We start from the raw sequence: 19,633 nt of genomic DNA on the forward strand, positions 1-19,633 counted from the left end.
AAGTTTAGAGACACAAAAATGCTGGCGGACATTTGGTACAACTGAGAGAGCCACATATCAACACAGGAAACAACTGCTAGAGTCAAAAAGGAACAACTAAAACACACGACACACAGTTTGCTTTGTTTTCTGTGTTCCTTTTATTTTGGACCTTTTGCTTACGCTTGCGTCCCGTGTGTGCCTGCTGTTGCTGGTATTAAAGAATTTCAGGAATTTTTCTTAAAGTAATTTGTTTACGTTTTTAGTTCGGGTTGTCCTGCTGCCTTGTTGTGTGTGCCCGTTATCTGTTATCTGTTATCTGCTCTCTCACACTCCAGCATCCAGCACTTAATTTAAAGTTAACTCATTAATTTTGTTGGCAACACCAACCGCACCACTGCCGCCATACACCGGCAGCAAGCAGTTGTCCAGCTGCTTAGTTTGGTTGGTTTGGTTGTACAAATATTTGGACTGCGCGTTAAAAAATTTCGACTGATAAATTTAGCCAACGGAACTTTGTAGTCCTAGTGCAATGGATGTACATGGGCTCACACACACACACACACACACGTGTGCGCGCATATCCTTGATATTCTTGTTTAGTTGAGCGTTCAAAGTTTGCTTGTTTTGAGGTTGTACAGCTGACTTTTGTGCGCTGTTGGCAGCTGGCAGCCTTCTAGGGTGACGAAACTGCCGAAATTGCTAGTCATAAAATGCGGCAACTTTAGCCTCTGCTTTTGTGTTCTGTTTTCTGTATTCGGCGCTCTGTTGTCTTTTTTTCTTTTTTGCTTGTTTCGTTGTACTTTTTTTTCATATGGCAAACATCTGCACCGCTTACAAATTATTGTAGCACACTTTTAGGTGCTTGGAAAAATATGTTGTTCGAAGTTAGAGCAAATGATGCGCGGAGAAATGTGTTTATTGTTGTTTTTATTACATTTACTCTTTGCCTAAAATTGGTAGCCATTCATCCACGCACGGTTCGTAGGCCGACTGCTTCCTGAGTTTGCCTGGCTTTGGGTTACAAGCTATCGTGCGGCATTAAACTGTCCGTAATTACTTTCATTTGAAAATTATGCGGGCTTTTAACTGTTATTTGTTGTGCTTAATTAAAGTAAGTGAGGCAATTATTTAAAGCTTGGCCAGTCATTTGTTGCTAAAGTGGAAAATAAATGCTACAAGCAGATTTGTAGTTGTCAAGCGTGTGGCATATGGATGGGGCCTTCAAACATATTGCTATTGAGTTGTTGGCGTTGACCTGGGTTACAATTATTTTTATTTATATTCAAAATTAGCAAATTTTATAGAAAACAGTTGAACGCTGAAAATGATAGGGTTTTTGGTGTAAAAAATAATTTCTATTATTAAAAACTAGCAGACCCCTCCGGTTTCGCACGGGTTTAAACAAACATTTCAAAAAGTTATAAGTTTTTACATACATATACACGCTCTCCCATACATATGTACGTAACGGGTGATTTTTTTGAGGTTAGGATTTTCATGCATTAGTATTTGACAGATCACGTGGGATTTCAGACATGGTGTCAAAGAGAAAGATGCTCAGTATGCTTTGACATTTCATCATGAATAGACTTACTAACGAGCAACGTTTGCAAATCATTGAATTTTATTACCAAAATCAGTGTTCGGTTCGAAATGTGTTTCGCGCTTTACGTCCGATTTATGGTCTACATAATCGACCAAGTGAGCAAACAATTAATGCGATTGTGACCAAGTTTCGCACTCAGTTTACTTTATTGGACATTAAACCAACCACACGAATGCGTACAGTGCGTACAGAAGAGAATATTGCGTCTGTTTCTGAGAGTGTGGCTGAAGACCGTGAAATGTCGATTCGTCGCCGTTCGCAGCAATTGGGTTTGTGTTATTCGACCACATGGAAGATTTTACGCAAAGATCTTGGTGTAAAACCGTATAAAATACAGCTCGTGCAAGAACTGAAGCCGAACGATCTGCCACAACGTCGAATTTTCAGTGAATGGGCCCTAGAAAAGTTGGCAGAAAATCCGCTTTTTTATCGACAAATTTTGTTCAGCGATGAGGCTCATTTCTGGTTGAATGGCTACGTAAATAAGCAAAATTGCCGCATTTGGGGTGAAGAGCAACCAGAAGCCGTTCAAGAACTGCCCATGCATCCCGAAAAATGCACTGTTTGGTGTGGTTTGTACGCTGGTGGAATCATTGGACCGTATTTTTTCAAAGATGCTGTTGGACGCAACGTTACGGTGAATGGCGATCGCTATCGTTCGATGCTAACAAACTTTTTGTTGCCAAAAATGGAAGAACTGAACTTGGTTGACATGTGGTTTCAACAAGATGGCGCTACATGCCACACAGCTCGCGATTCTATGGCCATTTTGAGGGAAAACTTCGGAGAACAATTCATCTCAAGAAATGGACCCGTAAGTTGGCCACCAAGATCATGCGATTTAACGCCTTTAGACTATTTTTTGTGGGGCTACGTCAAGTCTAAAGTCTACAGAAATAAGCCAGCAACTATTCCAGCTTTGGAAGACAACATTTCCGAAGAAATTCGGGCTATTCCGGCCGAAATGCTCGAAAAAGTTGCCCAAAATTGGACTTTCCGAATGGACCACCTAAGACGCAGCCGCGGTCAACATTTAAATGAAATTATCTTCAAAAAGTAAATGTCATGAACCAATCTAACGTTTCAAATAAAGAACCGATGAGATTTTGCAAATTTTATGCGTTTTTTTTTAAAAAAAGTTATCAAGCTCTTAAAAAATCACCCTTTACTTTCCCGTTTCTTGGGTTCATTTTAAAAAAGTAAAATGAGGAATATTCGAACATGAAATAGTATTTTATTTGCAATGAGCTAAAACTTGATTACGACCTCTAGTCTTTGGTGTCCGTTGTCTTTCTCTCTGATTATGAAGGCGTTGGGAACGCACAGAGTTCGACGTCCTAGTGCGAGCTTGTATATTTCCAATATTTTGTTCTTCAAGCCGCTGCACACGCTCTATATTCGGCTCTCGAGCGCGTACTTGAGAGGTTTTCAAATTTTGTTCAGCACGCAGCTGCAAACGCTCGTTACTTGATTCTCCTCCACGCGATTGCAATGCGAAGAGAATGACTTGCAAAACGATTTTCAGTTTCAGATTAATATTCTCCATCACGGAGTCTTTTTGATACCCTCACCTCGGAACTGTTTTCAGAAAGTTGAGATTCTAGCAATAAATATAGGCTATGTTACTCGGGGTGAATGTAGCTATCCAATGGTGAAAGAATTTTTGAAATCGGCACAATAGTTTTTGAGTTTATTCATTACAAACCTATATACATATTTTGTTTTTTTGTTATACTATTTTGTCGCTATCTCGTTTTGCAAATAAAATCCTTCACACCACTTTAGGTGGCCAACTGAAACGGCCTGTGATTTTACAAAGCTACAGTGAGCGTTTGCAACTTTAATTAGCAGGCATTCCACGAATGCCAATTTACGCTTACAAATGTAAATTATTTGAGCTCACAATCTGCGTAAGCGACAAACTGACGCAACGAATTGCATTGCCACCTTCGAACAATGGAGCAAATTTCTATGCGAACACTTCGACAAGTATTCATTAGTAGAACTCATTCGAAGTATGCAAATTAAAGCAAATTAATGCAACATAGCGACATGGCAGCGAGCGCTCAAAGTGAAAAGTTATTTGACATATACGCCTACGCGCCAAACAAAATGACTTGCAATTATTACCCAGCAGTCAATGTGATACTCGTAAGTTTTCAGAACCACATTTGAATGCGTCGCATGTGCTACGCTCTTATGCTAATTTTATAAATGCAAGTGGCAAGTGACTGTGTGTATATATTGTATATATATATTTCACTTGAAATTTAAACACATCGTACACACACTCATACACTCATACACTCGCGAACGAAAAACAAAAAAAACATTTAACTCAGTTGTCGCAACATATGTTTGTTTGCTGTTATTGTTGTTGTTGTTGACTCTTGTACATGTGTATTTCATTAACTTTTCAACTGCAGCAAACACGCGGCGTCGAATCACAAATGCAAATGTACAATGCGAAATAGTTTTAATTGCCTCACTTATGGCAATAGTAAAGTAGGTGCGACAGCGTGGAGTTGGCGGTAAATATGTTGGGTGACATGTTGCACGCGCAGCATATGTTGCATATTTTATTAAACGGCTGATAGCGGTGGCTTGTATAACCACTTTCTTGCATTTAGTTGTTGCAACTTTTCGATTTTGCATACTTTTTGTAGGCGTGCCACACAATTGTAACAAGAACAAGTAAGGAAGGGCTAAGTTCGTGTGTAACCGTACATTTTATACTCTCGCAATTTATTTATTTAACTTAATTAACATTATATAATACACAATTTGATCGACATATTCATCATAGTGCAATCCTTCATACCAAATTTTACTTCAATAGCTTAATTTATGGCTTAGTTATGACACTTTAAGTGTTTTCGGTTTTCGCCATTTTGTGGGCGTGGCAGTGGTCCGATTTTGCTCTTTTCTTTTTTTTTTTCTTTTTTTTTTTCGAAAGAAACATTCCTGTGGTGCCAAGAAATAAGTGTGCCAAGGATTTGAACTCCACTCTTCACCCTGATCACTTTGGTATATATAACCCTATATCTAACTCGTTTAGTTTTGGGTGTTACAAACAACCGTTATGTGAACAAAACTATAATACTCTCTTTAGCAACTTTGTTGCGAGAGTATAAAAATGTGTGCAGATCATAATCAAGTTATTTATTGGTGGCCAGTGCATGTTCGCTTATTATTTTAAAGCTTTGCTGAAATATAATTTTATTTTCTAAGTGCGCTGTAATATGCAAATATGTGTTTTTGTAGTTATTTGTTGTAGTGCTGCGCACGCCATTATATAATGTAAATTAGCACTTTATTACATATTTCAACTTTACTACATTATTTATACAATTTGGAAATTTTAAACATTTACCCACTTATTAGTTGTTGTTGTTTTTTTGCTCAAGCTGTCGTACTATACAATTTGCTCAACAGGAAAGAAGAATTTTGTATAATATTTAAAATAACTTTTCGGTGCACCGTGACGTATGAGTAACGCTGTCATAATAGTCACATACACACATGCATATACACATAACTGACCAAGCAAACGTGCGCATAATTAGAAATTCACTTCACAAATTGTTATTTTCGTAATAACTTTCAGCGAAATAACAGCATACAAACGTGTACAAAACAAAAACTCATTTCCCATCAACAAAGCAGCCAGCAGTGGTAAAGGAGGTGCTCGTGGTTTGGCGCTCGCACACACACACGTTTGTATATGTAAACTACCTGATAAATGCTTGATAAAATATAGAGCTTCGCGCACCAAAATTGGCTGAGAAAAGTTCTGTTTCGGCAAAATGCGCGTAAATTGGAAAATATATGTGCTCAGAAGTGGACGAACGCCGTAAAGTTGTGTAATTGAAAGTCCGTGATGAAAACGCTATGAAAACCGCCGAAAAGTTGCCACACCACCGCAAGTGGCTTGCTCTGCACACAAAGTAGATTTGTTAGAAAAAATGCCAGCAATTGTGTTTAATTAAAAATTGAATGCGAAAGAGTGGACTACAAATAGTTTGAAAAAATGCACAAAGGGCTCGTTTGTACATAGAAATAGAAGCGCCTTTTAACTACCATATATGAAGTGTAGTGTGCTGTCGATTTTAAAGTGTGGCTTTGCTGATAGACAGCTTGTGGATTTTGGTTTCGACTCTTCCAACTGGCAAAAAATACGAAGGTTTGAACTCGGCTATGGCTATATATTTGAGAAGCGATTTTCAAAGAATGGCATTGCTTTAAACTAAAAACAAGAAAAAACGTTAACTTCGGCTGTACCGAAGCTAATATACTTTTCACAGGTGCATTTCTTTTAGTAACTACAGTGTAATCCATTTATAATGGACTCGCTTAAGATGGAAACTCTGTTATTATGTACCTCTTTGTCAAGTCGCAGTTCAAACATATGTAAAAAACTCGGTTAAAATAGACTCGTTTATAATGGACTCCGGTTCTAATAGACAATAAAATCGGATTTTGTCCATTATAACCTAAGCTTTCAAAATCAAATTTCAAAACAAAGTTGGCAATCAGTTGGCAATAAGCAAAATTTTGTACTTCCCCGAATTCGATCAAGAGACACAATCAGTCTCTGCAGCAGAAAATGTTCATTTTTTCTTGGAAATAAGTCAAAGAAGGCAAACAACTTCTGCGGAGGGCTGAAAGTGACGTTCGTTGGCTTTTCATTGAGAGTTGTTAATTTTAAGAAAAATGTCGGAAAAAAATAAAAAGCGAGCATTTACTTTGCATGAAAAATATACAATAATATGCGAAATTGAAGGAGGAACTTCCCAAGCTGACATTTGCTTGAATAAAAACCTAAAAAAACAGACTGTTTCGAACATATGGATTTATCGGGAAAAAATTAAAAATGATTGGAAAGTCAACGACAAGAGAAAAAAAATAAGAGTGGCGACACATCCTCAAATTGATGAATTACTGTTTAAATGGTTTCAGCAGAAAAGGGCCAATAATTTTCCAGTAAGTGATTCAATTCTAATGATGAAAGGCAATGAATTCGGAGAAGCTGTGGGTGCTAATTTTCAAAAAATGCAGTTCCGGATGCGGATGGCTAGACAGATTTAAAAAGAGGCATAATATTTGCTTCGGCAAAATTTGTGGTGAATCGGCTTCTGTGGACCAAAGTGTTACAAATGACTGGATATTACAAACCTGGCCTACAATAAGTAACAATTATTCCATGGACAACATTTTTAACGCGGACGAAACGGGAATTTTCTATAAGATGCTGCCTGACAAAACACATAAGATCAAAGGTGAAACATGCAGTGGTGGAAAAATGTCTAAAGAAAGAATAACTGCCATGATTTGTGCTAATGAATCGGGCACGTTAAAACGGAAATTATTGGTTATTGGTAAGTTTTAAATACAATTTAATACAATCCGCTGTTTCTGAATAATGTCTGCTTTCAGGAAAATATAACAACCTCAGATGCTTTAAAAACGTTAAAACGTTGCCGGTAGATTATTGTGCTAACAACAAATCCTGGATGACTTCTCAGACCTTTACTGACTATTTAAAGAAATGGGATTGTGAACTTATAAAAGCCAAGACTAAAATTTTGCTATTAGTAGATAATTGCCATGCTCATCCTCAAGTTCATCTTCACAACATTAAACTACATTTTCTTCCGCCTAATACTACATCGGTTCTTCAGCCTATGGATCAAGGCGTCATTAATAGCTTGAAACAATCTTATAGAAAGCAGCTTCTGATGAAAATTATGGACCTTCCTGAAGAAGCAAACCCGACAAAAGCTGTGAGTCTTTTAGATGCTGTCAATATGTTAAGTGTTGCATGGGAAAGTGTCTCTAAGGAAACCATAAGAAACTGTTTTCGACATGCTGGTCTGGTATGATTCCTGATGGATTAGATTTCGACCCGGAGGATGATGAACCTTTAAGCAAAATTATCGAAATTAATAACGTAGTGGTTTTAAGCAAGTTTGATGAATATTCAAGGATTGACGAGAATATTATAGCCACAGAAGAACACTCAGACAATGACTTAATTCAAGACTTTCTGCATGAGCTGCTTGAAAAAGACTCCGGTGATCAATTTGCTCAATAAACTCGAAAGCAAACTACAAAAAGATTTTGCCAATAAGGCATTCACCCAAAAGAAAATCACTGACTTTTTTCAAAAGACTAATTAAACTTATTATTTTCTTAATTTTGTATTTTTATTCATAAACTTTATTGCTTTAATAAAAAAACACATTGAATTTACTTTTTGAGTGAAAAATTGTATATTCTGATTAGATGGACACTCGGTTATAATGGACAATTTAACATGGTCCCGTTGAGTCCATTATAACAGGATTACACTGTATGTGTTTAAGCAAATATAAAGACGTAAGACAAAGTAAGTAAAAAAAGAAAACATTTTACTAACCGATCTGAACAATTTTTTCTGAGATTAAATTATTTCTATGAACAATAACTCATACCAAATTTCGTGAAGATATGTAGTAAAATGCGGAAGCCCTTGATTCCGATCGTTCAGTTTGTATGGCAGCTATATGATATAGTGGTCCGATATCGGCAGTTCCGACAAATGTGCCGCTTCTTGAAGTGAAAATAACATCTTCAACATTTCAAAACGATATCTTAAAAACTGAAGGACTAGTTCGTATATATACAGACAGACAGACGCCAGAGGACATGGCTAAATCGACTCAGTTCAACATTTTGATCATTTATATATATAAGCTATAAGCTTCGTGACAAACTTAATATACCCTGTTCAGGGTATAATAATTTAAATATTGATTTTGTCTACTTAATAAACAACTTCATTTATTTAATCTAATTATAACTGCGATTTAATGATATATGCTGTTATTATTAGAAAATTGATTGAAGTCAGCATAATAAAGGTACTTTAGGTGCAGCCATCAATATATATATAATCCACACATGTACATATATATACATATACATATATGTATCTACATAGTCGGTATAATAATAATTGATGGATTGCTCAACTTACTATGGATATTATCTGGACTGTGAGCTACGATGTGGAGGCAGCTCTTGTGTATACATGCAAAATTGTCTGCCAGTTGCTAGCTAAATATGTAAACCACCGATAAAACCATCCCAAATAAATAAAGTAAAACACCAACACTTGAAATAGATTACTTGAGAACGGCATAAGCAAATAGATACCGAGCCTCTTGCGTAAGAATATTTCGGTTTTCGCTTTCTTTGCAGAAGTTGACTTTATTTGCACTTTTTTCCCGCCGAGTGGCAACAAAAATCCGCCTAAGCATATTTTGATTTATGCCATTTTCGGTCACTTTCTATTTCTGTGTACATACAAATACACATATATATTTACATAATCTGTGAAGGCGCTGCAATAAATGTATTGCGAGTATGCCTTAATGGCGTTTACTCAATTGAAAATCGTTAAATGACATTGCAAATATTTGAGTGAGAACAATTGGAATCTGGACATTGGTGCTACAAAGCGCTAAAAATAAACTCAATTCGAAAGTATAGAAGTGGAGTGGTGAGAATTGTAATGGCGCGAAAGTGATATATATGTATATGCTTATAGAATTTTTAAGCTGTGAACGCATTTAATAAAATTAAAAAAAAAAAAACTAAAATTAAACACAGTTACTAATACACTTCCTGAAATTTCGAAAAATATTTATGTTTTGCTGTTGCTTCCGTAGAGACCTTTTAAAAATTGCAATGATTTTCCTTTCGAAAACAAAATATACAAAAGACAGGCATTGAACGAAATAATATTTTTTAGCGTATTTTATATGCATCGAAATAACGAGTAGCTCAAAGCTGGAACTCACAACTAAAGCAACACTTTATATGCACAAAGCATACACACACTTCGAATGCTATTTTGTTTAAGGAAATCAGGCAATTTGCTTGCACACTAAGCTTCTTTGCTAAGTTTTTCTTTTTTCCTACATCTTTTGTTTATTTTTATTTTCGCTTAGCATATTTGTTTTTTCTATTCTACCACTTATGCGCTAACTTTTATTCCGACATTATTTCTCGCGTTTGTGTGTGTGTTTGTTTCAACGTTTTGGCGGCAAATGCCTTGTCAGCAGGTTTTCGGCAATAGAAATCGCATTAAATTCACATTTGACTTTGTTTACCTGGCACTTGGCATATCACCGAGGCAAACAAACAATGAAAGTGAGCATATCCTCATTTGAGGGGAGAAAACGAACGCCCACATACGTGTGTACTTACATATATACTATATATTTAAGTAAATATAAATGTATGTATATATGCGACACATATGACTATACCGACCCTGCTGAGAAACTGATATAAATTAATTTTGAATTTTTTTTTTCTTAAGCGAAAATTATTTCAAGTGAGATATTTAGTTTCTTAGTTTTGCTTGAAGGACATCTTAAAGCAATTTGATTGGCAGCTCTTCTCACTTATTTCATCGGATATTTCTGCTATAATGCCAGTACCGAACTAGTCGATTTTCCTACAAGGTCTCTCATACATATCTCATAAGTAGGTAGGTTTGGATGCATGCAAACAACAGTCGATAAAAAGATTTCAGATACGCCATTTATGCTATTTTTAGCGCAGAACAACTCAAGTCTTTCCTGTAAGTTTTTTCCTCCCGCGAAGTTGTTGCTTTACTTATAATGATTAGATTGTTGTTGTTCTCTATTGTTAAAAGGGTTCGCGAAAGCAGTCGCTGCTGTTGAGTGAAAATACCAAAGAGAAAGTGTCAAACAAACTGTCGTCAGAGAGGTTTCTTTCTTTCTTTTTTTGCACACTAATGCCTTGAAAGAGCTCGAAAGTGTGGCGGGAAAGCTTATGTTGCAAGAAACACATACAATTATGTGCTATACTATATATGTATACATATGTCATATATGCATAGATGAACATGCGTATGTATTGCACGGCGTGAATTGTTGATCGCCTTCAAAGTCGACAACACTTCTCAACTTAAGTTGACACTTGTGCACCATTTTCTTTTTAACGGTGTTGCCACACACACTCATGTGCCACCGCTTCGTGCGAAATTGCTGTTTGGCTTTTGCTTTTTTATCTCAAGTTGATTTCAACAGCCTTTTTCTGTTTTGATTTCATTTACTCGAGTTGCTGTTGCACTTTAAATTATTGCGTACACACACACACACAGCTGCTCTTGTGAGACACAGTTGTTGTGGGGGGAAAAAAGGCAAACACTTGAGTAAACGCACCTGTTTTCTCAACAGACATGTGCGTTCACTCATAATAGCACACTTCTGTACACAAATGCTTACTTATATGCACGAGTATATGTAAGTATGTGAAGGTGTTATTGCTGTTAATGCCACTTGAGCGTCATTTTGCGAAAGTGTTTCGTCACTTTAATTTTGTATAACTTTCATGTATTTGTTGTTTGCACTGGCAAGTTAAAATAAAGCTTTCAGCAAGCATGAATAAACGAAAACATCTCAAAGCTAACATTTGTATAAGGAAACCCGAAATTGCCTGCTACAAAGTCATATTATGTATGTCAGAGTGAAAATCAACTGACTTTATACAGAATTGTATACTAGTCTATTTTAAATTTTTGTATGAGTTTGATAACAAAATTAGATTCGTACTTAAATTTAAATTTGCATTTTTAATAAAAAAAAAAACAAGTAAGGAAAGGCTAAGTTCGGGTGCAACCGAACACTTTATACTCTCGCAATTTATTGAAGAAATTTAACCAATTCATATATGCGGAATAAAGCTCACCGTATTTTTGAAAAACCTATAATTAGGTATATGGGAGCTAGGAGAAGATACTTTTGAAAAACCTACAATGAGGTATATGGAAATGTTATGACCCGATTTTAATAATTTTTGGAACAGAGACACACTATTAGAAGAAAACAATTTCCTCTGAATTAAATTGAGATATCTGAGAGATTTACCCATATTTTCGGTTAAAATTTATCTTTGGGCGCTGAGTTCAACATGTTCGATATCTGGGGCCTTGAAAAGTTATGGTCCGTTTTCGACAATTTTTTCACAAGTGATGCCAGAGATGATCTAATTGTGTAAAGTTTTATTCCGTTATCTTCATTGGTTCCTTATGTTTACATTATAAAGTGAAGGAATGAGATGGATTTCAAAATTGAGTTATAACGAAAGTAGTAGTGGTTGTGAACCGATTTCGTCCATTTTTTGTCTGTGTTATCAGGGTGTCAAGAAAATATTATATACCGAATTTCATTCGAATCGGTCGAGTAGTTCCTGAGATATGGTTTTTGACCCATAAGTGGGCGATGTCACGCCCATTTTCCATTTTGTATAAAAATCTGAGTATAGCTCCCTTCTGCTATTTCTTCTGAAAAATTTAGTGTTTCTGACGTTTTTCGTTAGTTAGTTAACCCACTTTTAGTAATTTTCAACCTAACCTTTGTATGGAAGGTGGGCGTGGTTATTATCCGATTTCAACTATTTTCATGGTGTGTGGTGGGGTATGTAAGAGAACCGACTGCAGAAAGTTTGGTTTATATAGCTTTATTAGTTTGCGAGTTAAATACAAATAACCGATTTGTGGGCGGGCCACGCCCACTTCCCCAAAAAAATTACATCCAAATATGCCCCCTCCTAGTGCGATCCTTTATTCCAAATTTTATTTTTATATCTTCATTTATGGCTTAGTTATGACACTTTATGTGTTTTTGGTTTTCGCCATTTTGTGGGCGTGGCAATGGTCCGATTCTGCCCATTTTCGAACTTGATCTTCTTATGGTGCCTATTTGTGCCAAGTTTCGTCAAGATATCTTAATTTTTACTCAAGTTACAGCTTGCACAGACGGACGGACGAACAGACATCCGGATTTCAAATCTACTCGTCACCCTGATCACTTTGGTATATATGACTCTATATCTAAGTCTTTTAGTTTTAGGTGTTACAAACAACCGTTGTGCGAACAAAACTATAATACTCTCTTTAGCAACTTTTGTTGCGAGAGTATAAAAACGAATTATTATTCAATGTTCAACTCACTGTGACATGCGACTTTGATTGGATCTATATCATAGTGAATAGTTCATGAAGAAAATGTTGTTCTCTTAAATATGCTTAAAAATATATTTTTAATTTAAAGAAAATTTATTTATTTTCTTGCTTTGTGAGAAAAAAAGCCAAAATATGAAATGTAAATAATAAAAATAAAGAAATATATATATTTAATTTAACTCTTATTAACACCATTTAATTTTCACTTTTTTCTCCACATATCAATTTCCCATATTTTTCTTTCAATTTATTTCTTTATGTCTGCGCTGTCAATTTTTATATTGTATTTACGAATAAACCTTAGCGCTGACAGTTAAACCAATTAAATTGTTGTGGTGAAAATCCTGTGAAATCATTTTGAATAACAATGAAAAGTCTGTATCTGCCAAGGCGACATGGAGACGCGACTTGTCGTCACTTTGTCGTCGTCAAGATTTGACATTAAGTCAGCATGACAAGCAATTGCTGTATAAATGTGTTAGTCAAGCAGACTGAATATCTTGTCGATATGTGTTGTATGTGGAATTTAAATGTGAAAACATGTTTTTATAGAAAGCTCAGGGATAAAGAATTTATAGATATTTTAAGAACTGTAGCGGAGTGTGTCTTTGGAGACTGCATACATTTTAGTCTACGATTTCAAATATTCTACACTGTTTACAGATTGGGTCTATAACTCTGCTGATATTTTCTTCAGTTATCTCCTATTATTTCATTACTACTACATTGCTAGAGACTTTTTTGAACCGGATATTGTGTTTTTTAATAAATTTCGAAAAAATTTTTTAACTTAATCACTTTCGCTTCCAACTATTTTACATTTTCTCTGTTATTACTTCTGTTTTTGATTGTTTCACTAAGGGTTCATTGTATTACCGGCTGCTGCTTTTAATTTCCTAATTGTTATCACTCTTTGCTAGTTTATTATTTCCGCAATAACTACTTCTTCTGCTGTCTGACTTTTAGTAGCCAACACATCAACTTACGTATCTTTCACTCTGCTCATTTTCTCGCTCATTCATCATTCTCATCTCGAGCGATTGATTTTTATGGAGTTTGTGATCTACGACTGTCATTTAGAGCCCGAAATGCAAAGCTTTTGTTATTGTGTTCTGCTCTATGACCGCACTGCTTTTGTAGTAATTTATAAATAGATCTTTTGTCTTTGGTATTCCTCTACATATAACTATAACTGTATGTTTGCGTTGGTTACAAATGTTCTAAGAAGTTATCAGCTATTTTTGAAGCATAAATTCATTGGAATATTTATTATTAAGCATAACTAACGGAATAACTAAAAGGTTATTTTATCAAGTAAAGGGTGATTTTTTAAGAGCTTGATAACTTTTAAAAAAAAAAAACGCATAAAATTTGCAAAATCTCATCGGTTCTTTATTTGAAACGTTAGATTGGTTCATGACATTTACTTTTTGAAGATAATTTCATTTAAATGTTGACCGCGGCTGCGTCTTAGGTGGTCCATTCGGAAAGTCCAATTTTGGGCAACTTTTTCGAGCATTTCGGCCGGAATAGCCCGAATTTCTTCGGAAATGTTGTCTTCCAAAGCTGGAATAGTTGCTGGCTTATTTCTGTAGACTTTAGACTTGACGTAGCCCCACAAAAAATAGTCTAAAGGCGTTAAATCGCATGATCTTGGTGGCCAACTTACGGGTCCATTTCTTGAGATGAATTGTTCTCCGAAGTTTTCCCTCAAAATGGCCATAGAATCGCGAGCTGTGTGGCATGTAGCGCCATCTTGTTGAAACCACATGTCAACCAAGTTCAGTTCTTCCATTTTTGGCAACAAAAAGTTTGTTAGCATCGAACGATAGCGATCGCCATTCACCGTAACGTTGCGTCCAACAGCATCTTTGAAAAAATACGGTCCAATGATTCCACCAGCGTACAAACCACACCAAACAGTGCATTTTTCGGGATGCATGGGCAGTTCTTGAACGGCTTCTGGTTGCTCTTCACCCCAAATGCGGCAATTTTGCTTATTTACGTAGCCATTCAACCAGAAATGAGCCTCATCGCTGAACAAAATTTGTCGATAAACACATTTCGAACCGAACACTGATTTTGGTAATAAAATTCAATGATTTGCAAGCGTTGCTCGTTAGTAAGTCTATTCATGATGAAATGTCAAAGCATACTGAGCATCTTTCTCTTTGACACCATGTCTGATCTGTCAAATACTAATGCATGAAAATCCTAACCTCAAAAAAATCACCCGTTATTACAGCATTACACAAACATAAATTTTCTCAAAAATAGTATTTTCGACTCTTTTATTAACTGAAACTAAGAGTTACTGATTTTTATTGCTTTCGCTTGCTATTTCAGTCCAAATTGTGCTCATTAATCCAAAAAAAAAGCCGTGTGCCAAAGTTGCTCGTAATCATTTAAAGTGCCTTTCTTAGTGAGCAGCAACAATCGTTACTACACTGGCAGCAAAAATAACAACCTTGTGTAGCTGTCGCTATTGTGAAAAAAAGCCACATTACTCATAATATAACGACCTGTAGCCGCTCTCCCTGCTCAGGCAATTGCTCTATTTTAACTCTTTTCACACACTTTCATACATATATGTATGTACATTGTGGTTCCCTTGTTGTAACGAACGTGTTACTATTTGACTGGCGGTTGACTGATTTACTGCGGCACAGTAGGATGCAGGATGCCGGTTTGAAGGTGAAATACCGGCTTAGCTGCTGGCAGGAATGAGAGCTTTCGCAATGAATAATATGCTAATATTGCTGGTAATAGAGGCGAGTAAAGGGTTGTGCAGTTTGGGTCATAAAGCAATAATTCGTTGGCATGATGCATGCGAAATTTGATTTCCATGTTAACCCTGATGTATGACTGTAAATACATATACTAGGTGGAAAGTGGAACTAACAATATATTGGTGGAAATTCTGATGGATTTCATTGTTCGATAGAGAATTTTTGCATGGATTTAGACACAACATCGCGTTAAATATTGGAAAATTATAATTATACGATTTATGTATAATTATTGGAATACATATACTACATCTAATAATTGCTTTCATGAGACTCTATTTCAGTACATATATGTGTCTATATACTTATATAACATGTCAAATTGTATAGCATACCTACCTTTTGCTTTAAAAGTTGTGATAAAAAAGTAATTTTAAACAAATGGCATTACTGTGATTAATTTAAAATAACAACTAATTGTAATGGGACAAATATTATAGATAATGATGTTGAGTAAACTAGATAAATATAAATAGAATTATAAATTAATACCAAGATGACCAAAACCAATGCAAATGAAATGCAGCAAAAACAAATAGTATGGAGTTCAAAAGAAAATCTTAATAAAAATAGAGGGAACAAGAAATTACTGGAAGCACACTACCACATGAAGATAATGTGCCCCATTAAAGCTAAAGTTAGTTAATATAAAATCTAAATGAAAATTATTAAAATAAACAGAATGGACGGCAACAACAATTGATAAAGAATTGATTATGCGGTTACAAATACAAACACACACATAGTTTGTGAGTACGAATTGTTGCGGCAAGGGGGCGAGCATGTTATGTTTTTTGTTTTTGTTTGGTTAACAACAACAAGTGACAAAACAATTTCTATTACAATGAATTATTATTTTTTCATTATTGTTTTTGTAATCATACCCTCTTCCTTATTTGGAGCGGATGTTGCTTGTTGAGCAGTCGCATTGTTGCTATTGCTGTTGGTAGAAATACGGGCGGTGGTAAATTTAGACATCTTTGGCAAGTTTTTGCGGCGCGCTTGCGACGCTGACTTTGTATTTACTATTTGGTATGTATGTATGTATGTGAATATACATAGATATTAGTTAGCAAAATTGCGGGATATTTTTGTTGTTGTTTGTTTGTACAGTTGATAAATAATAAAACGCAAAAGTATTGATGCGCACAGTTGGCAAGGTTGGAGAAAAATAAAAATACAAAAAAAGAAAAGAATACAAATAATAAGAGCAAATACATTTGAAGAGCTAAAAATAATATTATATTCTATTTTATATATAAAACTAATGGATTTAAAGTATTAAATAAATTAATGGTAATATCAATCAACAATAGACAAAAAATTAAATATTGCTTGATTGAAAAACTCAGCAAATAACTATGAAATAATATTTTATCACAAATAGACTGAATTAAATAAATAAAAACGTAACATTGAAGAGTTGGAAAAAAAAACTAATAAAATATTACTTAAACTAATAAATAATTACTTAATTGAGTGAGCTAATTTCATTATTTTTTGATAAAGTTTTAATACACAAATTTTTCTAAAATTCAATTTAACATTTGAATTAAATGCACGAAGCACTAATAAGGTTTAGTTATTATTAAGAAGAGCATATTATATAATTTGTGCTAAATTCAATGCATCACCTCTTTAAACCAATTTGACTAACAAAATATTGGAACTCTTTTTAAAACCAAGGTACATACAAATACACGTTCACACAAACACCTCACTGCCATTCGATAGTGACAAAGTGTGAATTATTTCATTATTCAAGTGTTGGCTTAATTTATCAATAAACTTATATACATATAAACATTTAACGTTACGTACATATATATATATGTATGCACTTTGGGGTACTTACAATCTTCGACACACATTAGTCGATCCTCCATCAGCTTAAGACCGGTGGGACAGGCGCAGGCGATGCGCGGACTGCGTTCATTGATGCGCGGCGCTGGCAGGCATAAATGCGAGCAATGACCATTCACCGCTTGACAGTGATTGATGCCGTCCGGTTGGCGGTAGGGATGATAGACGTGTACGGTCATCGGATGTTGCAGCTGCTCACACACACACACATATTTGTCAAGGTTACGCAGGGTGCACATAATAGTTGGTCGTGTTGTGTCCATTGATTGCGGTCAGCCGACGAATGTCACATGAAAATGAGGGAGGAAAAAACAAATTGTTAATCGATTGGTTGAAATTTTGCAATTAAATTAAAAATGCATTAATCAATTGCTTGGTGGAACAAGCCGCATTGTTGACGCGATTATCGAATATTTATCAAAATATATATGTATTTGCTTGTAAAAAAAAATTATAAAAATAAATCTTTACTTGAATGCATATATAGTAAATGTTCATACTCAAATATACTTTTTAGCTTCCGATAAGATCTGAAATATTTTCTGCTATGAAAACTATAAGGTTGCATTCCTTAGAGTTTCCCAGAAGCTGGCCGCATAAAATACACTTTCTAGTAGAGACCGACCGATTAATCGGCCTAGGTATCGGCATCGGCCAGTATCGGCCACAAAATTCAGCATCGGTATCGGCCATATTTGGCCGATTCTTAGCCGATTCTTTCTACTTCTTTCGGATTACACTAAAATACATTTTTTTTCTTTTTTGATTTCTTTAAATCGTACAATTTGAATTCTTCTGTTTACCATATAAAACACAGTGATTCACATTTGACTAAACTAATAAATCACCACGATGATAATTTAAGTCTAGTATAAAGAAATTCAATAAGTTTGCATTAAATTGAAGGTTTTATTTAGCACTGCTAGAAAGATTCGATTTATGTCAAATATTCATAGTTTTGTTTATCAACTTGTTGAGATTTTGAAGATAATGTCATAAAGCCACTATTATAGAAGCATTCGTAACTAGGAGAGTCTATTTTTAAAAGTTCGCCATAGACCGGATCACTTGGTACTGTCCCGGGCTATAAGGTGCATGCAAAATAACCTGCTAAACAAGCTTCCAAAGTTTCTATCGAGTCACTACTAAGTGACGCCTTTCACAATGCGAGATATAAATGACAAAGGTAATCTCTTTGAAAATAACGGATTATTTTTACTAGACCTACTATTTTCGAATATTGGCCTTATTTTCGAATATTGGAATTAAATGGTTGTTTTCAATAATTTTTTTTCTATGTAAACAATTATTTATATAATTCAAACTTTTTTCTGTTTTATGGATACATATTTAAAGAATAATTTCTGAAATTAAAAAAAAAAATTAAAACTCCTCCATTGAGACATCATTTCCGGTGACCCTCGGAAAAAAGGTGCGCCCGCGTTGTCAGCATAACTCCTGACAGGATCACCCAAAATAAAAAAAGTGTTCTTGGTAAGACCATAAACTCGTGCTTGAACGAAGGGAAGACAAAAAACTAAAAATTGGAATTTTGGCAGAAATTTTTCCAAAAAATAAAAATTTTGGTCATATTTGCTTGACATTTTTTTTTTTTAAATAGTTGTAAATGAAAAAAGAAAAAATCCTTCGTTCAAGCACGAGTAAATTGTACCTCGAACACATTATGCAAAATTTCATCAAGATCGATTGAGTAGTTTTCGCGAACATTTGACAACCGACTTTGAAAACATGATTCCGAGAAAAAACGCGTTTAAAGTTTTGAGGAACAATTATAACTGACTTGGAGCGCACACCTTCCAAAGTCTATAACTCCGAAACTATTATTCGGATCGACTTGAAAATTTAGGATAGATAACATTCTTGCGATATTGTAGAATAAAACAAAAAAAAAAGAATTTTTAAATCCCGAAACCCATGTAACCCCTTAAAGGAAAAAAGCTATATTGCTGATTCGCTGTGAAAAACGCGAATAACTTATTTTTTCTATCAACATATGTATATATTATAATAATAATTTATTCAGTTTTGACTATTAATTAAATGAATAAACAACTTCATATTTACATATGAACTGAGTTGTTTACTTATTTTGTAATGCTATTTGTCTTTGTTTTTCTTTTGTTACTATGCTAATTTACTAAATAAAGTTATTGATGAAAGAAGCGGCATCGGCATTGGCCGATTCTTTGCCAACTGGCCGATTAATCGGCATCGGCCAAAAAATTGGTATCGGTCGGACACTACTTTCTAGTTCATTGGCCGCCAATGTCGTTTATGGTTACCTAATTTAATATAATATTAATCACCCTTCGGTACAATATTCCAAGCGAA

General features: G+C 34.9%; 1 protein-coding gene across 18 annotated transcripts in view; it reads right to left on the bottom strand.

Moving 5' to 3' along the window:
- The window catches only part of LOC105208449 (low-density lipoprotein receptor), a 301,388-nt gene that overhangs the window by 28,770 nt on the left and 252,985 nt on the right, over positions 1 to 19,633 (bottom strand). For 17 of the 18 annotated variants that reach the window (XM_054227532.1, XM_054227547.1, XM_054227534.1 and 14 more), the window contains 2 exons: positions 17,274 to 17,472; positions 16,303 to 16,443 (listed from right to left, as the gene is read on the bottom strand). In XM_054227532.1, coding sequence (XP_054083507.1) covers positions 16,303 to 16,443; positions 17,274 to 17,472 — 340 coding nt within the window. The remainder of the gene's footprint in view (positions 1 to 16,302; positions 16,444 to 17,273; positions 17,473 to 19,633) is intronic. The other variant, XM_054227544.1, reaches the window with a different exon arrangement.

This window comes from Zeugodacus cucurbitae, chromosome 2 (genome assembly GCF_028554725.1).
Source record: "Zeugodacus cucurbitae isolate PBARC_wt_2022May chromosome 2, idZeuCucr1.2, whole genome shotgun sequence".
Taxonomy (NCBI): domain Eukaryota; kingdom Metazoa; phylum Arthropoda; class Insecta; order Diptera; family Tephritidae; genus Zeugodacus; species Zeugodacus cucurbitae.